The 24023-nt window shown below is 36.7% G+C and overlaps 1 protein-coding gene across 1 annotated transcript in view; it reads right to left on the bottom strand.

Moving 5' to 3' along the window:
- The window catches only part of SLC71A1 (solute carrier family 71 member 1), a 29301-nt gene that overhangs the window by 2043 nt on the left and 3235 nt on the right, over positions 1 to 24023 (bottom strand). The window contains exons 2-11 of the mRNA XM_039869562.1: positions 22103 to 22198; positions 16822 to 16884; positions 15965 to 16092; positions 14069 to 14183; positions 11190 to 11408; positions 10794 to 10907; positions 9999 to 10070; positions 2425 to 2537; positions 1184 to 1281; positions 273 to 436 (exon numbers count right to left, since the gene is read on the bottom strand). Of these exons, the coding sequence (XP_039725496.1) occupies positions 273 to 436; positions 1184 to 1281; positions 2425 to 2537; positions 9999 to 10070; positions 10794 to 10907; positions 11190 to 11408; positions 14069 to 14183; positions 15965 to 16092; positions 16822 to 16884; positions 22103 to 22198 (1182 nt within the window). The remainder of the gene's footprint in view (positions 1 to 272; positions 437 to 1183; positions 1282 to 2424; positions 2538 to 9998; positions 10071 to 10793; positions 10908 to 11189; positions 11409 to 14068; positions 14184 to 15964; positions 16093 to 16821; positions 16885 to 22102; positions 22199 to 24023) is intronic.

Genomic DNA, 24023 nt, shown 5'->3' with positions numbered 1-24023 from the left:
CAAAGATGTTCACAGCATCTGACCGACTCCTCATACCAAAGGCAGCCTTAATCAGGGAACTCTAACATCACAGAAGTCTCCGATGAAAGACTAGTACAAATAGTTGTTACCTACGGAGTGTAAAAGCAAGCAGCCAATTTCACAAAGAGGTGTATGTTTTTAAGTGTTTTTCATCAATCTAAAATAAGAATGTCACATAATAGCTTTCATAAAAACCATTTATCATCTTTCAATCCAGCCAAATGTATTTTATCACGTGAATGAAGAATTACCTGTTCAAAGTGGTGCTGTGGGCTCGTGTTTGTTCCCAAGTCTGTTCCTGTCATTGGCAGTTCTTTCAGTTCCACGTGGAATATGTAGAAAATGAATCCATAAAGAGCTGGTCCCAGACCATTGCACAGTCCTCGAATTCCTGTTATCATTCCTTGAACGACACCTAAATTGTTCAAATAAATTATCACTTAGTCCACCAGTGTTTTTTTCCTACCCTAGAACCATTACAAATAATCTAAAACCAAAGCTTTTATCAGACACTAACAACTTACTCTGATGGCATTAAAAATTACTTAGAGGCCATCAGCTCTACATAGTAGTGTAGTAACCTATCTGATGCGAATGTACGCTCACATATACCCATACATAGGTCTAATGTAGAAACAAGTGAGCAAAAACACTTTATTTCCCTTTAAAAGTTCACAAGCACAACTGTTAAAAACTGTCCCCAAGCAGCTATTTAAGTACCCATTTAGTTATAAATATTCTTTTTATATAGTTTGATGTTATCTCTGAGATCATCTCTCAAAATTAAAATGCAACTTGCTTTCCTGCATTTATCAACCAAGTGGCCACTGTCACTCTTTTGTAACACCTTTTTTCTCAGGACTCGATATCCTTTTCAGAGAATTATTAAGCATTTCAAGAATTAAATGTTCCCACCACAAAGCATAAGACAATGAAAGCACGTTTGCCCTGTCCTTAGGGAACTGAACTCATAAGATTTTTAATTAAAGGGTTATGAGTGTATCCCCAGGTGTCTCACACATCATAGCAAACAAATAAATGGTTAGTGAATATAAGGTGGCCAGATTCAAAGTGAGAACAAGGCTGTGCACCCTCCTAAGGAGAGACAGAACACAGACTATTCTGCGCTTAGAATAGTTACCACAGATTCCTAGCAACTCACCTTGTTGATCAGCATCGGCTGTTCGGGAAACGAGCGCACTGACGGCTGGAAAGGTAATGCTGGACATGGCCGCCACGGCCCCCGCAGCCCACATCATCCTGTAACCGAAGCCAGCAAAACAAATTACTTGTGTTCTCCTGTGTTCTGCCTGTGTTGGGGCAACACTGGTTAGTAACCATATCTAGGTTTTCTCACTAAATCTCAGGTAAGTCCTTTCCCTTGCCTCGCCTCCCCACTTCCAGTTACTTAAAAGTCTAACCATGTGTATTCTTCTCGAAAACAGAAAAACCACCACCTACTCACAGGAGCGGTGTGGGGTTTTAACATGGAACTGGGATATCATGTTCCAAACTGTAAAAGGACCTGCATGATTTTTGGGGGGGGAGGGCACTGCTGAGGGAGGGGTATGTGGAGAATGACGTATAGTACAAATAAAGAAAAATCATTAAATGCTTCTAAACGTGTGAAGCCAGTAACTTGGCAAGGTTCCCAGACTGATTCAGTGTGAAGATATCACTGATTTCAGCAAAACTTTGGGTACTCCTGGTTTGATGTATAAAGCAGTGTTTTAGATAAACTGTGAGCACCTCTTGCAAAAGCTAGACTAGAAAATAAAGTGTCCATTAAAACACCCAAGTCCAAACAGCGATGATGTGTTCAGTTGTATGAAACAGTACAAACTGGAGTTCAGTCCTGTAATAACTGAGGACATGGTGGCTGTGGGAGCCTGATTCACCATCTGCATTCCCATTACCTCCCTGCAGGAAGCCAATGTTTTCTCAGCATGAAGCTGGGACCAAAATTGGATTTTGCTCAGATGCTTCTGGTTTGCCATCAGTAATAATTACTGGGGTTACACAACTTTTTCTTTCTAACCAAAAAAACAAAAATGGTAAGTAACATTTTCAGGGCCTTGTTACTATGGGATTTTTTTTTTCCCCTAATGACACTGATCTAGATATTAAATGCTCATTAGAGATGCAACATCTCAATCTCATTCAAAAACCCAACCTGTCACTTTGCTATAAAAATGTCACCTATCCTCAAGCCATTCTAAAATATACAATTACGCAAGCACGAGATTTGTATTATATACATTTTGAGAAAAAAAAAAGCATAGTAAGAGACAGACTGAAGTCAAGCCTTAGTTGAGAAGCAAATACAAAAACTGTCAATTATATCTCAGTGAAAAATACAGAGGCAAACAAAAATTTTGAGAAAATTAAGGTGATTATACCTACCAAGGTTCTGAACCGAAGCCGTACCATGCCAGCTGTAATATTTGAAATCCCAGACCCAATAAAATGGTATTCTTATTTCCAATTGACCTCATAAGTAAACTCAAGACAATGGTCTGGGGGAAAAAAAAAAAGGTTTGTCAGAACACAAACTTTTTAAAACTACAAAGAACAAATATTTGGTGATTTTCAAGCTATAATAAAAGGACTATTATACTTTCATACATTTTGGCTTCTCAGCCACAATTACCTGAACATATCCAGGTCATAGAAGCAGATGAAAGGTCCCTCTGCTGATGCAGCCAGATTCAGGAGAAAAGTTAGAAAACTCGAATAGAAAGGAGGACTTCCTATTCAGTACATTTCTACAGAGAACCATTTAAATCAAGTTAAAATAGGGTCATAGGGTTCCAAGTAATGATTTTGGAGCTTTGAAAAGGTTTTAAGTCTAAGTCACTCTGAAATGCGTATTCCTCCAACTAAAAAGACAGTATCATTACATATCCTTTACCTAATCTATTGCTGACGTCACGATGCTTTAGGAACAATTAGTTTAATAAGTATGATTTTGGAGATGTATAGTAATTAAGAACACAGCTTTTGGAAAAACAGCCTGGATCATACCCTTGTGTCTAACTGTGTGGTCTCGGGCACAAGTCATCTCACTTTGAGACTCAGTTTTGTCTCATAAAATGGCAGTAGTACCTACTTCAAAACTGTCATGTGAATTAAATGATGTTTGCATAAAGTGCTTAGCATTGTCACTGGCATACAGTAAGCATTTAATAAGTAATGGGTTGGGAGAGAAAAAAATGGTGTAGATGATAGAGGCTCTGTTCATCCCTCTGGTGACTAAAAGTTGTGACAGAAACAAGCAGCAGCAGCAGGGAAAAATCGCCTGGGATCTAGATGAACAAGCCATATAACTATGGAGAAATCCAAGAAAGTATTCTGCAATGACAGAAGGTAGGACGGGGCGAGGACACGGGGCTGAGTGAGAGAAAGGCTGCGGCAGCGGCAGCTTCCTAAAGGGGCCGCGTCTGCGAGCGGATTTTCACGGTGATGGACCTGCTTGCTCTGAGCACCAGTGCCCTTTTGGCTACACGCAGGGGGCACCAGGGACTTACAGGGAGACATTGCTGGAGTGAGGGCTGAGGCGAGACTTGCTCGGTACAAAAGTGCCAGCGGTATCCACTGTTCCCTGTTGAGCCTTCCCCCCTCCAGTGCACCAAACACAGGGCCGCTGTAGTTGTGACATCATCAAACTGGATAACAGAGGTCACTCCGCCTAGAGGATTCCCTGAAACCCCGCCTCCCCCAACTCACGGCCCCACCCAAGCCACATCCAGGTGTATCCTCAGCGAGTCAGGTGCTCCTTGTTGAGACTCATACTGGTGCAGGCAGTTGACCTAGGTTTCTGGTGTGGACTTCTGAGGCAACTATAATTGCTTAATCTTAACAGGTGGACCCAAAGGGGTAGAGGCTTGGGCTAAATTTGGCCTGCAGCTGAACCCCTCTCAGGACTGTGGACACCCACTTCACAAACAAACGCTAAGACCGGGAGACTTAGGAGCTTTGCTTAGTAAATAGAAATAGACACAGATAGTCAGCCAAATGAGAAAACAAAGAAGCAGAAACCATATGACAGAACAGAACAGAGATCCCGATGCAATGGAGTCAAGTAATCTAACAGGTGCAGAGCTCAAAACACTGGTTATAAAGATGCTCAATGAACTTTTGGAAAGTGTAGAGAAATTCAGTGAGAACTTCAAAGAGTTAAAAAAACAAAAATGGAAGTAGAAATTATAAAAGGGAACCCAGTGTGAAATGAAGAACACATTATTTGAGATGAGACGTATATTAAATGGAATAAACAAAGGAATAAACAGTGAATAAAGAAAAGGATCACATGCCCTAGAAGACAGGGCAGCCAATCTGGACACGCAAACAGAATGGCAAGAAAAAAGAGGCCAAGACTACAAAAATAATTTAAGGAGCACCCTATTAAGGGTCCAAATGTTTGTCTGATCGGTGTTAACAGAAGAAAATCAAGATGTTGAACAGCTGAAGAAATAATGATGGAAAACTTCCCTAAACTAGTGAAAGAAATGGACATAAAACCCCAGGAAGCTCAGAAAATTCCCAAAATCAGGGATTCAAAGAGGCCAACACCAAGACACATCATAATTAAAATGCCAAAGGTTAAATACAAAGAATATTAAAAGCAGCAAGAGAAAAAAAATTACATATAAGGGAATAGCCATACGACTGGCAGCTGATTTCTCAAAAGAAACTGCAGGATGGAAGGGCTAGGCAAAAAATATTCGAAAGCATGAAGACCCAGGATATACAACCAAGAATAATTTATCCAGCAAAGCTATCATTTAGAGTTGAAGGACAGATAAAGAGCTTCCCAGGCAAAAATAAACTAAAGGAATTTATCACCACCCAAGCCAGAATTATAGGAAATGTTGGAGGGACTTCTTTAAGAAGAAAAAACACGTACCAACCAAAAACAGAAATAAAGAATGGTAACAACTACAGAATTAAGTGCTCCAACCAAAAGACAGAGTGTCTGAAAGGATAAAAAAGCAATACCCCTACATATGAAAAGGAAGAGAATGGAAAAAGATATTGCTGTGATGAACCTAGGAGGTGTTTAAGTCAGAGAGAGATAAACACTGTATGATTTCACTTATATGCGGAATTTAAGGATTAAAAAGAACAAACCAGTCAGAAACAGACTCAAATGTAGTAGACAATTTGGTGGTGGATAGAGGGGAGGAGGGTTTGGGGAGCTGGAAGAATGGGGTGAAGGGTTAAAGAAATACAAATTAGTAGCTGACAGATGGTCACGGGGATGGGGAGCACAGCCTAGGGAATGCAGTTAGCATTAATACACTGGCTAGGTGGAGGGTCAGGAGAGGGAGGGAGCGATTGGGGGGAATCATTTTACTAACTATATAGATGTCTAACCAATGTACGGTATACTTGAAACTAATGAAAAATTTTTTTTAAATGAAAAAAAAAATAATGGGTTGATGGTTTTCCCTGCTTCGCCTTTTCTTTCAAAGCTAATGGAAATTCTGCAATAATTGGGGGACAATGGAAAATATTTTTTGCTATTCTAATTAAAGTACTAAATATACCACAGAAGATAGAGGAAGAAGTGACAGTAATTCAGGATATCACTATTTGATGACTGGCTGATACTCTATAAACTTAGAATCATCAAGTATTAATTGTTTATTCTTTAAATTGAGAAATTTGAGTTAATCAGATTTAATCACAAACAAGCCAGCAGAAAGCAAATGATTCTTTGAATAATTCTTGAATAATCAGGGCTCATAACTTTCTTCTGAGATTTCCCCCCTAAATCAGGTCAGCATATAAGACGAGTTCCAAAAATCATGGACCTTTGTTGGATTACGTTCTTCAGCCACAGCCACAAAAGGGAATTCAGAGTGAGCAATGAGCAAAGAAAAACCTGTGCACATGATACTCTAACTGGGGATATTGATTTTCTCCCTGAGGACAGAGACTTTTTCTCATTTACCGTTTTATTAGCAGCACTTAGCATAAGTTCATAAGAAGTGTTTGTGGAAAGCATGTGTGATTTTAAATGTCACAATATTCTCAACTCACTAATAATGGAACAAATTAGTGTACAAGGCAGGAAAAAAATTTAGTGTCCTTTAATTTAGTATAACTCTCATTTTGAACATGAGAAAACAAAGTCCCAAAGGTTAAATGACTTATGATTTAACCAAGATGACACAGCTGATTAATAGTTAACTGACATCAGCTGTGGTCAGTTACTCAACAACTATTTGCCAGCGTCCTACTATATCGAACTATTCTAGGTCTGAGGGCAATGACCTATGGGGCAGGGGACAGGTAAGTCAAAGTACTGGTCAGTGAAAGAATTACTTAGTCAACTATAAGCACCTGTCAATAAAAGTCTTAAATCGTTGTCAAAAAAATTACTTCCTAGTAGAGAACAGACATAAGCATACTTATTTAATAAGGTAATTCCAGGTTGTCGCTGCTATGAAGAAAATAAAACGGCAGTGTGAGAGAGGTGCTGCTTGAACCCAGATGGGCAGGGAAGGCCTCTCTGAAGCCACATCTGAGGGGACAGCTGACAGAGGAGCTGGTTTTGCTACTAGGAGAGCCCTCCACATGGGGGTGACAGCAAGTATAAAGGTCCTGGACTGTAATGTACTCAACAACATGGAGAATGGCAGAAAACAAGGTCATGTTCAAGAGTCTAGTTTTATTCTGGTAGCAATGGAAAGTGAATTTTAAATAAGAGCTATGATTAAATTTTCACTTCACAAAAATTACTCTGCTGAGTACCGAATGAGTTATAGGGAGACAAGCATGAGAGCAGAGACCAGACTGAGGCTACTGCCACAGCTCAGACTGGGTTCCTGGAAATGGAGATGGTGAGAAACGCTCCGATGCAGAATGTATTTTGGAGATAGAGGTGACAAGAGATACCGTGTGATGGACTGGAGGTTGGGGAAGGAGAGAAACGAATCAAGGATGACACCTTGTTTTCTGGTTCCCACAACCAAGAGACCACTGATGCCAGTGAAGCAGAGCAGTGGCACTGGAAGGAGGAAGCCAGGTTTCAGGTTCGGCCATGTCGAGTCTGAGATGCCAGCAGATGTGTCAGAAGAGCTCAGGGACTGGCTGGAGCACGTCTGAGTCACCAGCACAGAGAGGACTGCATGAGCGCTGAGGGAGAAATGCACAGAACTGACCATGTCCATGCACCATGTAAATGTTTATTTAATGCGAGTGTTATGATCTATGCCTACTTATGCCAAGGAAGTGATGGGACCTATGGCAAACAAGAGTGCAGGCCCCAAAGGGGTCACCCACTTGGCTTCCACTGGAAGCGGGGTCTGTCCAGTATTACAAGATTCAATAATTTGGAGGAAGAAACTACATATCCATATTTTCATATAAACCTCCCAAGTTTTTACATACTATTAATTTTTAAACTTTTTGTAACACTGGAAAAAACCAATGACCTCTAATTTAGCATCTACTGGGCTGCAGGCAGGGTGCTAAAGTGACCAAGACAAACGTGAGACAATCTTGACCAATCTACTGAGGCAAAAATAATCAGAAATAAACAGAGGTAAAATCGATAATACAGTGTATTCTGTACAATGATGGAGCTGCGCCCACGTTAATATGGGCACTCAGAGACGGGACACTCAGGACAGAGGGAGGGAGGCAGAAAGGCGGCACGAGAGCAGGTGTGAACGGCAGCTCCAAGCAGCTCTGTGCTGCTGGAGAGCAGAATGAAAGACGCTGGCCTTTCACTGGCTTGAGAGCTCAATAGGAGACAAGTCATTCTCAGTTGTACGACTCACATAAATGAGAATACAAGATAGATAATTCCACTTTTGGAATTACTCTTAATAATTATTCTTAATATTTTAGTACATATAACGACATAAAAATGCATTTACCAATATTTATATGCAGACTACATACTCCTACTCACTTGTTTTTGAACTGCAAATAATTTTCTCTTTAAAATGTAATTTTTCATCTCAAAAACTATGTTTCTATGTAGCCCCAAAAGCAAAATGGTCATTTAAGTACTGTATTCCTTGTGGATCATGTTTCTGTACCGAACACCTGCTATGCCCTCAACCCTGGCTGGATCACGCTCCTTCCTTCCCAGACCCACAGGACGCCACTGCAGCTGCACTCTTTCCAATACAGACCCCCCACCTATGCCCCGTATTCACGGCTGCCCTTCCAGATTCTGGTACCCCTTGTGCCAGGTGCCATCTGCCGAGCGGAGGGAAAATTTCCTCTAAAGCATCTTCAGCTCATCACTTGCACCATCCACAGTGTTACTGCCTGAATTTATTAGGTGTCCACAGCTTTCATGATCAATTAAGTAGGAAAAGGAACTTATGACCTTTCAGCTATTAATCTTGATGTCATTATAATGAATGTTAGCCTGTTCTCATCACCTAAATCTGAAAGAAAATATTAGCAAATCCAATCTTGGCAATGTATGAAAAAGCTAATGCGTCACGACTAGGTTGGCTTTACCTCAGGATTCAAGGTCGGTTTAATACATCAAGCTCTAACTACTTGTACATTTTCTTTTGTGTTATGCTTCAGAAAGGTGTTTTTTTAAAAAGGCAATCTAATATGAAGACGACAATATATTTTCTTCAAAAGTTGAAAAGCATTTGTCAATTAGCTAGGAATGAATAAATGCAATGATTTTCTAGATCAAGGATTTTCAGGATAAAAACTGAAATTAGAAATAGTATTAATATTCAATGCCATGGTTATGCATGTGTGGGGCCATGAGGGAGATGTGAGTTTAAATTAATTATTATTAAATTTTAAAATGATGAAATCTCCAGAACAAGTCCTACTAAGAGATGGTGAAACATCCATGAGTCCAATTAAATGAACTCTACCTTCCATTTTCTTAAGAGCAGAATGAAAGAAAGCTGGAGCCTAATAGACTGGATTGAAGGTGGTAAAAACATAGCTAGATCATCTGCAGAGTCTAGAAAATGCAAAGCCAAATAACAAGGAATGGGTGGGGCTTTTTCACAGAAAAGAGAAAGACTGGGGAAAAAATTCCGGTCACTGGAGAAGAATTTATTGTGTAAGAGAGTTTGTAGGCCATGATGAAATAGCTCCTAAGAAAATCCAAATTCTTGTTTATCAATCACTGGTTACCATCTGCACTTCCAAGATACACACCTTCATGTCATTCCTCTGCTCAAAACCCTCCAATGGCTCCCTGTCAAGTCTCAAGATGCCCAGCAAGGCCCCACAGGACCTGGCCCTGCTCCGCTTCCCAGACTTCCTCCTAATGCTCTCTCCCTTGTTCATCCGCCAGAGCCGGCCTGGTCCCCCGGCTGTTTCTTACACGTACTAGGTACCGTCTCCTTTGAGTTTTATTTCTGTTCCTGCTGCTTCGAATTCTCTTCAGATACTCCCATGTCTTGTTCCTCATTCCTTTCAGTCTCCGCTCAACTGTTTTCTTGTTTCGGCAAGACCTTCCCAACCCTCCCAGGTAAAAGAACAGCCCCCAGTCGATATCTACATCCCCTGGACCCTTTTTTCTTTACAGTTCTCATTACGTCTGCTATGTTTAAATGGACATTCATTAATTTTGTCTTATTCCACAAAAATGTAAACGCTACAGTAGCAGGGACTTAAGTTCCACTGCTCTATCCCCAGTGACACATGGTCAGTATTCAATAAATATTTGTTGAATGAATAAATAATAAGACAACAGAACTAATACAAAATTTCTGACTTACGAAGCTGTACACCCAAGTATAAATCAATAAACTGTCTTCATGGTTTATACATAAGTTGATTAATGTGTCAGTCTCAAAGATCTGATCAATACTAGCTACCTAACAAGATTAAGTTTCTGAACCTATAAACCACAGATCCTGATACTGGCGACTCCACCAAGATTCTATAACTTGCTTATCACTTCAGGCCCTATTTGGATGGCCAGCCAGGGTCACCCTCTATGACATCACTCTAAGCAAAAAGAAACTCACCTGTGCGATAATGGAAAGAATGCCAAGGACTGCTATGAATGCTGCAACACTTTCTGGTGAAAATTTCATTATCTAGAAGGTTTCCAGGAAAAGTTACATTAATAAAAAAAGCACAGCAAATACCACACTATGCAACTACTTGTATATTAACATTAAATGTCCCACCCCACCTCCCCAAAGCAACTCATTTATAACCAAAGAATTCTTCAGAGAAAGACTCTAGCTTTCACTGAGAATCAAAATTATAACAAGGGTTAATGTGCTAAAAATAAGACCTACTTAAATAAATCTACATCCCTTAGGGGTTTAGATTTATTAAATTGGAGATAGCTATCAAGCACTCGGAATCCATTTTACAAATAAATATTACACCGTTCTGTGCTTTCAACAAGTGTTTAATCTCTACCTAATAAGATCAGTGTCAAGGAGAGAAAAAACTAATGCTCTCATTGTGAATAAATGCTTTAATAATATATGCTCTAAATCACAAAGAAATTTCTGGAGCAGGTAAATGGATGAAAGCATCCCATCACCTCTATAAACAACCCAGGAAAAACTCAAACCACATACTTTGACAAGGAAAATTGTATCTTTCTGCCTAAGCCGAAAGTCTTAATAGAGATACATAAGGAACATCAGCCACACTAAATAGGAACTTAATTTCAGTGAGCTGTTATTTATAAATTGGTAATCATTTTTAAAGGTCTCTGCTATCATAGTTCTTTCAAACTTAAATTATTTTGTTATGACACTAGACAATGAAAGAAGAGTCCACCTTGAAAGAATGGGATTTACCTGTCTGAGGTATAAAAAAAAGCTGGAATATTGGCCCGCCTCCGGAAGGTAGGAGAGAAACACCGTAATGCAGATCAGCAGCACTATGGAATCCTGACCTACTTTTTTTAAGGACTAGAACAAGAAGAAGATTGATAAAAGGCTTTATATCAAAACACTGAAGTACTCTTAAGACTATGCAGAGATTCTTTTGGCAGTGTACATACAGACACCTGGTTGTCTTTTTCTTTTTTTTTTATTTCATCCTCCCCAAACATTTTCAAAAGCGTCTGATAATATTTTTAAAAAATCCATCAAGATGTTCCCCCCCAAAAAATCCATGACAGAATGTCACTGTTGCACTGAATCATGTGTTCACTTTTTTTTGCCAAAGAGAAGGAAAATGTATGAACTTACCGCAAAGGGGTCAGCCTGTTCCCAAGAAATGGGTGCCCCCCATGATGCTGGCCGCATCTTCTCGGGCAACGACTCTGGCACAGCAACAAGGATAAAACAGATATCTAGCAAAGCTATGGCCGTAGCCAGGACCACCACTAAGCTGTCCCCATACACTCGTCCAAGGTAAGCTCCAATTGCAGGGCTTGTTACCAAACTTGCAGCAAATGTTGCTGAAACCTGAAACAAATCAAGGTTTAAAAAAGCATCTGTCAGGACACTCTGACTCCTTCTGCTGCACGGCACCCTCTTCCCTCCCTTCTCCTGCCTGTGCCATTTCCTTATACTCTCTCTTCCTTCAGGAAGGGAAAAGAATTAGATTCTTAACTAAAAAATATGTAATAGCCTCCAAGACAATGGCTTTGAACTTTGCTAGAGCCCTTAGTTCAAATAAACCCCAATGACAAACTCAGGTAAAACAAATTTAAAAGTAAACAAAAACCTGGCTTCACTGAGGGAGGGCTAGGGGCCTGGAGTGTCCAAATGTCCCCACCGTGACTGCCAGTCATGCTAGTCCCTCAGTGCTCTGTGAAAGGAGTCTAAAACACAATGCTCAACAGAAATTCAATGTCACTGTGATTTTGCCCCAGTATTGAAATTAAAATTAAATGAATGTTAATTTACCCTGACACATATTTAAGGCTGACTGAAATATAGCTTAATGACTTTGAGGTTCATCTCCTCATCAGTATTAGTGGTGAGTCTGGGTACAAAACTGGTCATCTGTTTAGGTGGCAACACATCTCTAACGATGTCCCTAAAACTGAGGAAATCCATATAAGTCTGGTGAAGAGACAGACTAGAGAGGACATACGTAGAAAAAATTGTTAATCCTAGACATATCTGGCCCACTGGACAAAATGGCATGCAAATGAGCAGATCTGACAGCACATGACATGAGACAGAGACAGACTACTCTTCAGAGGAGAATAGAAATTAATGTTGGAAGTACGTGAGCGTCTGTTCTCTGCCCTGTGCTTTATTTTTATTCTGTTTCTACACCATTTTTTATTTTTGGATGGTGAATTTAAATGTCATAGGAATACTTATTTTTAGTTGTTTATTAATATTGATCAAGACAAGCAATTCAATTTTCAAAGGTCGGTTATTTGACAAGTATATAAAATTCTAATAACTTTAGTATCAACCCTAACGTCCATCAACTGGTGAACTGATAAACAACATGTAGTTATCCCATACAACAGAATGCTACAAAGCAATAAAACTATTGCTACACTTATCAACATGGATGAACCAGCTAGACACAAAAGGCTACGTTTTATATTATTTCATTTATATTAAATTTCTATTAAAAGCAAAACTACAAAGAGAGAAAGTAGATTGGTGGCTGCCTGAGATCAGGGGTGAAGCGGGGATGGATGGCAGATGGGTCTCAGGGAACTTTGTGGACTGATGGAAATGTTCTAAAACTAGATTATAGTGCTATTTTGTTACGACAGCCCTAACAAATTAAATGCAGTGGGCGGTGGTCTCAGAGAGATCTGGGTATGCGCAGAGCTCTCGCACTTGAGTGGGGGAGGAAGCATTAGGTCTCACTGTGAGGGTCAGTAAGGTACCCAGAAATGTTCAGAGATCACAAGTGTGAGGTAGTGAGCAAAGATCCGATCAGAGAGCAGGTGTTTCATGTCATGTCCCTTCCCCCTGATTCTCCCTATCTGACAGTCATTTCTTTCTGGTCAGACAGAAAGAGGACCACAATAACTGTCCCCTTTTTTATCTGCATCCATTCTAGAAATGTCCTATTTCTAAAAGATTTATGTGTGATTTACTAGAATATGCCTCTAATATTACATAAAGCCCCCAGGTTGAAAATTATTAATTTCAAAGATTAGGCTATGACAAAGTAAATTACTTCAGCAAAAGCAAAAACTGGATTTTGCTTTTGGACTGTGGTCATGATTGCACAACTATATAAGTTTACTAAAATTCGTTGAACCACACACATTAAATAGATGAATTTTGTCGTATGTAAATTATATCTCAATAAAGCTATTAAAAAATTCTATCATTGACTTCTTATCATTAAATGTTCTAAGTTTACAACTGAAATCGTTAGTTCTTTTATAAATTTCTCACTATAGGTATTTCTCCCTAAAATCTTTCAATTCCATAATTCTTGTTACAGTGTCCTTTCAATCAATGAGTCTCTCATAAAACTAAGATTCAGCCTAACACAATATTCAGTCCTTATTTATCAAAAGAAGATTGTCTCTTATTCGCTGAAACTCATCACAGTCCTACTTCTAGCTATCTGTATATTATTGTGGTAATTATTTTATTCCTAGGTTTGGTAAGACAACAGACTACACTGTCATTAATTATTTAGTTAACCAAAACAGTGTCCAGAGATAGATAAACAATAGTCTATAGGCCTAATCTAGCAAAAAAATGTTTCTTACATTTTAAGAGATGTAAACATACACACACAAGAATATAAAGAGAGATGATATGTGGCTCACAAAGCCACAGAAAAGGTTTGCTGATCTCAGAGCTAGATGTTAGCCTATTATATTTTAGATTACCATTAAATATCAGTAATTTTTAAACTCATGATATATTAAATAATTTCTCAGTTTTAGTATTCTGTTAAAAAGAACTTCTACAATGTAAAAATATTCTACTGAATAAAATTATCAAAACTTAATTGGCTTTGTACTGAAAAAACTGTTTAATGTAGTCTAATGAGATGATTTTATTATGAAATGTATTTTAGGCCAAAAAATTTGTAATGTAAAGGCTTGCAGTCCTTGTATAATGAGATAATTAAAAAACAAGGTGTTTTTTCAGCAGATACAAGGGTATAAAATATACACACATACCAGTCCATAAGCCATACTTCTTTCATGTTCTTGGGTTATATCTGCTACATATGCAAATACCACAGAGAAAGTCACTGCAAAAACCCCAGAAACAGAAATAACAGCAAAGTACCACCTAGGATTGAAAGATAATTGACAAGAAATGGTTAGAACAACTACCATTACCTGAACCTTCCTTCATTTCTAAAAGTGAATGAGAGTAAGAAGAGCTAATTTCAGTCAACAGCTTACATGGATCCATTCTTCTATAAATCAGAAGCCACAGATTTTATGAAAACATAGGGCTAGAAGTGGCCCTTCAATATCAACTCAGCTACTATGCAGGAATACTTTAAATTAGATACTGTATTCAGGTCAATCTTTTACCAAACCGCTGAATTTTTAAGTGGCTTTGTTGTTTCTACTAAAAATAGCAACAAACTGAAGTCTATTATAATTCAATTGCCCATTTCCCACAATACTAACCCAAAAAAACAAAATTCAGTACATAAAACCGAAGAACAAGTTACTCTAAACTTATTTTGAGCCTATTTATAGAAACTAGATGTTTTTCCATAAGTTATCTTTAGCTCTTTAAACATTGGCAAAACAAATAACTTTTCACATAGAAGAAACCTGTATGGCAATGTTCATAAATAAAACTGAGAATAGTTACTATAAAGAGTGAACAAAAGATATTTTAAAAAGCAAACTACATTTTGCTATACATGATTCCAAAATATCTGGCTGAGAATAAGTTTCTATTATCATGCTGTTTTTAAAATCATGTGTAATCATTTGAACTTTCAAAATATCATTCCACCAGGATGTTTTGCTTACTACATTTTTCTAACACACTGCTTTCCACAACAAGTTTTTTGTTCATTTCCTAGGTTCATTTGGTAATATTTCACTTGTGTCATTAGCATTCAACAAGGGTTTGGTCTTCAGAGTTGTATCTCACCTATGAGAGGACGGTCCTGCCCACATATACCCTTGGCCTTTCCAGATACACCACTGACATACAGCCCATCTATGATGTAGAATTAACTAACGTTAGTAATCAGTGGAATAGAACATTAGTCAAAGAATGAATGAATCTACAACTCATTTGGGCTCAATTACCTTGGGAAAATCATTCTCTTTGTGAGCTTTCCCTCCCTTCCTCCTCAGTGTTAATCGGGGTGGCAATGAGCCCAGCATCATTTAATTAGAAGTAGCATATGTCTGAAATCTGCCCAACCAGATGCAAGCAGAGGCTGGGTAGGAATACTGTAGTTTACTTTTAAGGAAAGTGACGTGCTCTTCTTAGCCAGTCTTTCCACCCTGCTGCTTGAAGTGTGAGACACGAGCTAGAACTCAAGTAGCCACCTTGGATAGTGAAGTGATAGTGGAGGACGGCAGAGCACAGACAGAAGAAGAGACTGGTTCCCAGGAGCTGCCATACCAGCTCTGGACTGCACAAGTCCAGACTTCTCTTAAATGAAGAGAGAGAAATAAGTTTCCTTAATTTTAAGCAACTGTTATTTTGAGCTTTACTGATATATAACAAAATCTATTCCTAATTAATACAGATAATGATGCTAAACTTTGTGTTTTTAGCATTCTACTTAACAAAAATTAGCAACCCTATCCAATCCACAAAATATTATTTTGAAATTTGGGCTGTAAAATCCAAAAGCAGGCTAGCCAGTTGTCTATAAGCTTCTTATTGTAACATCTAGTTCTAAAAATCTCATGAACTATTACTACTACATTTTTAAGGGCTCTCTTATCTGTGTCAAAGAATAAATAATAAAAGAATAAAATTAAAGCTTATATAGACAGAATGGTCAAAAAGTGAAATAAATAAGGGAATATCCAGAAAACAACAAACAGAAAGTATATTTAGTTGCTATAATCTGAGTACGCACATACCATGGGCTGATCTTCATTAAAGGAATTGGGGCACATGTGAAAAATACTGTTAGCAGCAAGAAGGATTTTCGGCCCCAAACATCAGAAAGAGCACCAATAAGCGGGGCACTGAGGAATGACAACAAACCCTAAAAAAAGGGAAATGAAAAAAATGTAAACTATGTATTCTGATGAGGCAAGTGTAACTCATTTTACTACCAGAGAAGAACTGTAAAACAAGTTTATTTCTAATATAAGTATACCATTAAACTTTAGATAAACAACTTATTTCTTTTCTATATATAATTTAGAATTTTCCCATGACTGTCTAGAATTATCTGCAGGGCTCTGGTTGTGTATTAAATATGAAATGTTCTAATGGATTTTCAATCACTATAACTCCTTATTAGCATTTCTAGGGGGAAAAAATATCATGTTATTTGCTTTTATATCCATAGTCTATCTGTTTATAAAATTTGTTGGTCAAATGAATTCAAGAGGAAAGAACATGTAAAATAATCAAGATTCTATCATACTGATATAGTTTTTACATTTATGCATTTTTAAAATAGTTCTTTTTCTCTTCAATTTATATTCTTGTTTTTAGTTTACAAAAGCATTCAGATCTCTGGAATAAAAATGCCAACACATAAAACACAGGGGAAATCTGTTATGACATGGTTTATCATTATACATAGCTGACTATATTTGAGTCAAATTATATTTTAAAACCCAGTTAGTTTAAAAGTGTTAAGTAATCCCTCAAGATATACTATAATTGTAAAATTTAACACTTAGTTGATTGGTCAATTAACTAAATATACTGGCAGAATTATACACATAAATCCATATATGTATGTATACATGACTGATCCTACCTTTACTCCTTGAATTAGGCCATTCATCAGAAATGTATGTTTAGGGAAGGTTTCATGTAATACCTAAAGAATAAAAACAAAATAAAAATCTCACGCTGCATTTTAGTCTTGGTAAAACATCGACATTTATATTTTAAAACATCCCTTCATAATAAAATCTAATTTTATTTCAGATAAATTTTCAGACTTGTATGACTATGCATGAGTAACGAACCAAACATTTATATGGCATTTACTATGTCCCAAGGCATTAAATTGAGCACTTTACATATATTATCTCCTTTAATCCCTTACGACAACTCTCCTAGAAAACTGATACACAATGGTCAAATGTCTTGTCCAAGATTACACAGTAAAAGGCAAAACTGAAATTGAACACAGAAGTCCGGCTTGAAAGTCCATGCTTTTAATCTCTACACTATTCTGCTTCCTACATATAAATGACTGACTTATAACTCCTTTACAGATACGTTTAAATTATCTAAGATAGGAGAGAATAAATAGGGAAACGTTAACTGCCAAAAAGTAGATCTAAGATTCTATAAAGGAAAAAAATCTCAAATTATGAAAATGTATAACTAGCTATTCTATCCTTTTCACAGCCTGGTCTCAAACCACATAGCAACTATTTGTCTGCTAGGTAGCAACTGAACCACTGGAAATCTTTGGTTTAAAAAGCAACCGGAGGAAAGATAAACTGAAAAAATTAAAAGCAGCAGCTACTATTTACAGCCTACATGTCAGAGGCTTTATATATACTCTTTTATTTAATCTTAACATTGTAAATTAAATAACATTACCACTTTACAGATGAGGCAACTGAGTTTTTGCTTGTCTTAAAAGCAAATGCTTCTTTCATTATACTATACTGTCTCTCAATAAAGACAATAGAGAATGGCAATGTGGGGAATAAGAAAAGTGGGGAAATCTTAAGAAGAAAAGCTATGCTAAGGAAACTTTCTGACATCTTACAAGAAAAACCTTTGGAAGGATTAGAATGCTCTCTTTTTCAGTTACTCTCCTGCCAATAGCTAGAAATTTCATAAAAATTAACTCACATATAAACATTTAAAAAATCAGAAATGAAATGTTTTAATAACTTTAAAAAGTCTGAGAGTAAAATAAATAGTCCTTAAAATATTAACTGCCTCAGGAACATCTCTGTGGCAAAAGATGCTAATCCATTTACACAGAAGAGATGCAGGTGGATGTGAGAGCAGGGTCTGTGCTCCACAACTTGGACCACGCATTTAGCAGCTCGAATGATCGAACACTGGTTTAGTATTTCCAGAACCATACATTTGTCAAAAAAGTAAAGTCACTTCTTAGCATTATAGATCCTTAGACCTATGTCATAAATTCAGCCTCTCAAAGTGTTAGACTTCAGTCCTTCAAAATATTTGTCAGTATAAAATTCTTCTCTGTAGTTAACGTAAATCTCTTGGTTGGTGAAGACTCCACTATCCTTCCCTGGGCAGGTCTTCCACATGGAACACAGGATTCTATAAGCAATATCAGCTTAAAGCAGATAATTACAAACACATACAGTAAAAAAAAAAAAAAGTGTTTTTAACTTCACATTTTTAAAACTAAGGCTATCATAAATCTAAAACTGAACCTTTAATATAATTAATGTGTCTTAAGATTGGTTATCTGTTAAATGAACTCAAAAAATATCTCTGAAATTTAAAATGTTGAAACTTAAACTATACATTTTGAAAGTTATGTATGGTGAGAGACTTAAAATACAAATTAAGTGAATTATATCTTCATCCTCATTTACCCTTTTAAAACAAATGCTACGCTGTGACTCTCTATCAAGCACCATTTATAATCGGGTTCAAAACATGTAAGACAGAAACAGAATGTTTAAAGGTTAACAGACTTTTAGAAACTTATAGCAAAGTGTTATAATTTGGTGCTTTCTTCTACCCCAAAGCCCACCCTTTCAGCATACCCCAACATGAGGGTTGAAAATAAGATTGCCAACAAAGTCAACAACTAAAATCTGTAAGTTAAAAGCCTCAAAATGAGCTAAACCTTTTTTAAAAGCCCACATTGAATTATATGTTAGTCCTTAGTGATATATACTAGATATATGAGAGAATCAGTGATATGCGCTAGATGTATGAGAATCACTTGTAAAAAATACACATGCCTGAGCCTTGCCCTTGAAGATTCTGATTTCAGCTAAATGGATTGGTTGAAAGGCCTAGGTGTTTTGGAAAAACTCCCCAGCTATCACTGATATTTACCTCTGGTTTAAAAAACAAAAACAAAAACAAAAAAACATTGAATTAATAGCACATTCTAACTGCTGAAAATGTTCATCTCTGGTTGGCAAAATCACTCCTAATGGGGAAGGTAAAGCCTACCCTGAAGCCAAGAGCTCTTATCAGACTGCTCCTGGTGGCTTGGAGGGGTGAGCAGGACTGCAGAACTTTCCTGTCCTCACACATTTCCATATTGCTTAATGTTTACAACAGGCATACACTGTGTCTCTAGCTATAAAAAAAAAAGCATTATATATTATATACAGAGAATGTATAAATACAAGTTTATACAAGTATTCCCATGTACAATTTTCCTTAGTGGTATTTCAGATTCTTGCTGTTCCAATGCACGAAGGCCAAAGCACCTCAAAGTACCTAGAGCATAACAAATCTCAGCATTCAGATACAACCTAATCTCTACAACTCAATGCTCGTTTTGCCTAGGTCTCTGTCCCCATCCCCCAAAGTTTCCCCATCACACAAGAGATAAATGTAGAACCAAAAAACAGTAATTATTTTAAGACATGTATATATTACAGATGAGATATAACTACAAAAATGAAATTCTGGACTTAATATTCATATGTAAACTTTTTTTCCTGAGAGGATGCTTGAATTAAAAAAATATAATCAAGTGGAAAAGGTAAAGAATTAAGATAATATTAGAGACAACTCTCCTTGGTAATAACTCATCATTTGCCATTTTAAAATTCAAGTATAAAGAACGAACAGGAATTAAGAGTAACTTATAACAACCATGGGAAGTCTTGCTATAAATCAAATAACTGGCAATAATGTTATAGCAATTATTCTAAGAAATGTAGTCATGCTGGCAAAAAAATTCATTAATTTTTTTAGCGCCTTCCATTTTCCTGACCAGAATTCAATTTGGTATTTTTTAAAGTTTTTAAAAAAAAAAGAAAAAGGAAGGCTGCTGTCCTTTTTTTAATTAACGAAAATAATTAAGACTAAGCACAAAGTTAGTTTTCCCATATCTATGAAAAATGAACTAATAAACAAGCCTTTATATCTAATTAACTGAATTTCTTCATTGTTCTTAAAGAAGACAGTCTCCCTTTGTCTGGTTAGGAAAAAACCAATACTAAAGTTAGACAAAAAGTTGGCATATCTAAAAAATATAAACCGGCAGCAAATCTTAAAAATGGCTATACACACATCAAATCCTGATGACAAATTATGGAAACATCACAAAAAGCTTTTTTGATGGCTTGCTAAGTTTACCCAAAATTTAAATCTCTCTACTAAGCTAGTGGCTGGGCTGCCCGTAACCTCAACAACCTAACATATGGAACCACTTACAACAAGCATTCCCAAGATTGAGCACTGGGACAAAGCAGGCCTAGGTTCAAATACCAATGCTACTGTTTACTATGAAAGTAGCAAGCAAGTTGCTTAACTCTTCTAAATCTTAATTTTCTCATCTGTACTACATTTCTAATACCCTACTCAAAGGTGGTTCCGAGGATTAAAAGTGATAATGTATGTAAAGTGCTTAGGACTGTGCCTGGGCCCATCATAATATAAATGTATGTGGACTGTTTACTATTACAAAGCTCAAGTACTTTAAACCACAGGACTGATGACCCGTGAAACAGATTTATGTGTTACATTGGTATTAGATTATAAACAAGCACAATGGAACATGAGGAAAGCTAATATAAAGGTGTGAGACCACACAGTTATGATGGCATCTCTGTAGCTCTTGACATCGTTACTGCGATATAATGAAGCTGCAAATGTCATAATGAACTTGCATCATCTGATGAAGTTCCAAATCAGAGTACTTGGTTTATAAAGTTAGAAAATGTGAACATTAATGTTTGAAAGATTCCTATCAGAAATTATTAAACTAAAAAAAAAACACCTTCAAAAAGCCCACTTTCATTTATTTTAAAAATCTATTTATGTAAAACTGATGAGCCATTACAAGTAAATGAGCTGTTTCCTTCTAAAGAGGAAAGGATCCCAATCAAAACATACTCAAATGAGCATTCTTATAATTACATGTCAGAGAATTGTTATTAATCACGAAACTATTCTAACTTGCAATACAATGTTTATTACAAAAGGATCTGTATTTATTTGAGATTTTTCTTCTGAATCTTCTTTTAGCAATACTCACGAATTCATATACTCAGAATAACTGTTAGACATCCATATTTTATGTAGATACATGTTAAAGATCATGTATCCATATAATAAATATGCCAAAAATATGGAATATAAATTTTCTTAGACTAGTACAATCTACTTATATGATCACTCCATTTATAAACAAGCTTTTTGTAAAAACCTTTTCTATGCAACAACAAACTTATGAAGACATAAGAAAGTATATTGCTTTAAAAGTCTGTTCTTCTGGGATTTGGTAGCTGTATGTTTATTTTAATCACATCTTTTAAGATAAAGACTTCTGCCATTACTCCTCCCTTCGTTCTAATCCCCTTTAATAGGAGACAACTAACTAGGCACTTGAGTTGTCAAGCTGGCAGTGAGGTCTATTCTAAGGTTCCAAACCTGGGAATTTGGGTAAAATCAACTTAGGCCTATGAAAAGAATCACCTGCTACATGGTTATCTCTAGATCCTTGGCTTAAACTAAAAGATATTTGTATCTGGAAAATGCAACTGTATGAATGAATCTCAAAATAATAATGCTGACTGATTCAGGTCAGAGATATCATCTCTCCTAAGCCTGTCAGTAAGAATCCTTTCATCCAGATCCAAACAGAGAGGTGGCTGAGACCCTGTTTAAACACGTCCAGTGTTCACCTGGAGAATCAAACCTGTCTGGCACCACCCCCACAAAAGTAGGAGAGAAGTAAAGGTTGAAAAATTCGACAACTAAAGCAGTACAATACAGTACTGAAGGGTCAAAAATATTAGTGGGAGAATTAACCATGAATATTAAAAAGAGCTGTCTTCCCTCCGAAACTGCAGAGAAAGAGGTTTTAAAGTTAGTGATAAATAAGTTAAAAGATTACTTACCACCAATGTGGGTGCCGTCAATAATCCCCAAGCAAAAAACTCCAAAAAGATGACGATAACCGCATGATAAACACTAGGAGAACCTATTCCTTGAGGCTATAAAAACAGATTTTTAAAAAGTTAACAGCACATAAATAAGATACCAGAAATAAAAATCTGGTGTTCTGCTTCTCTGGGCATATTCCAATATTTCATGTTGTACAACCAATGGGAGAATCTTCTCCGTGGCCCACCAGTACTACATGTGAAAAGATATATTTGGAAAGGACAGTCAAATTGTAAAAATATCCCACAAGGTAAAAGAATAGCAATTTCTATCAGGATAGTTGGGTAAATGTTAAGTTTCACGGTGACATTTTGCAAATGAAATATCAATTTTACTTTGTTCAGGTACTTCCAACAAAGCAATTCCCAGATGCCTCGTTCTCTAACCTTTAAAGTCATTTTTCCGATTCACTTGTGAAAAAATTGTACATTTTTACTTTGTCAGAGATGCCGTCCCACAACTGTATTCACAAAGCAATAAGGATTATATTTAAAAAGCAAACAAAAAATCATAAGGGAAATTCTACATTTGATGATACAAATGTAATTCTTCAGCTCTTAGCCTCTAACAGTAATGCTTATAAACAATCTGGTAATAACGTGGCAATAATTTAACAACAAAACTGGGGACTACATCACACTAAAAATTTTTTGCACAGCAAAGGAAGCTATCAACAAAATGAAAAGACAACCTACTGAATGAGAGAAGATATTTGCCAATGATACATCTGATAAAGGGTTAATATCCAAAACATATAAGGAACTCATACAACTTAACAGCAAAAAAACTAATATTGACTAAAAATGGGCAGAGGACCTGAATAGACATTTCTCTAAAGAGGACATACAGATGGCCAATAGACATATAAAGATGCTCAATGTCCCTAATCATCAGAGAAATGTAAATTAAAACCACAATGAGATATCACCTCACACTTGTCACAATGGTGTGAGGTGGTATCTCATGTGGTTTTGATCATCAATAAATCAACAAACAAGTGTTGGCGACAATGTGGAGAAAAGGGAACCCTTGGACACTGGTGGTGGGATTGCAAATTGGTTCAGCCAATATAGAAAACAGTATGGAGATTCCTCAAAAACTTAAAACTAGAACTACCATATGACCCAGAATTTCCACTTCTGAATATTTATCCAAAGAAATCTAAAACACTAATTCAGAAAGCTATATGCACCCCTATGTTCACTGCAGCATTATTTACAATAGCCAAGATATAGAAGCAACATAAGTTGTCAATAGATAGATGACTGGATAAAGTAGAAGTGGTGCATGTATACAATGGAATATTACTCAGCTATAAAAAAGGAAATCCTACCATTTTTTTGACAACATGGAGAGACCTAGGGGGTATCATACTAAGTGAAGTAAGTCAGACAGAGAAAGAAAAATACCATATGATTTTGCTTATGTGTGAAATCTAAAAAAGAAAATAAATGAACGAACAAAACAGAAACAAACTCATAGATACAGAGAACATTTCCATTGTTGCCAGGTGAGAAGAGGGTTGGGGTATTGGGTAAAAATGGTGAAAAGGGATAAGAAGTACAAATTGGCAGTTATAGTCATGGGATGTTAAGTACAGCATAGGGAATACAGTTAATAATATTATAATAACTGTAAGGTGTCAGATGGGTACAGACTTACTGGGGTGAGCACTTCGTAAAGTATGTAAATGTGTAATCACTATGTTGTACACATCTGAAACTAACAATATTATTGTATGGCAACTGTAATTGAAAAATACATTTTTAAAAAATTAAGCACTTAAAAAACAAAAAACCCAATAGGACGTATTCTAAACTGTCAGAATGTACTTTTAAATTCAACTGTCCTAAATGATCTGCACTGAATAAGAAA

This window comes from Pteropus medius, unplaced genomic scaffold, assembly GCF_902729225.1.
Source record: "Pteropus medius unplaced genomic scaffold, Ma_sr-lr_union100, whole genome shotgun sequence".
NCBI classification, from domain to species: Eukaryota; Metazoa; Chordata; class Mammalia; order Chiroptera; family Pteropodidae; genus Pteropus; species Pteropus medius.
The sequence above is the reverse complement of the archived record's forward strand: the minus strand, read 5'-3'. Positions and strand labels throughout refer to the sequence as shown.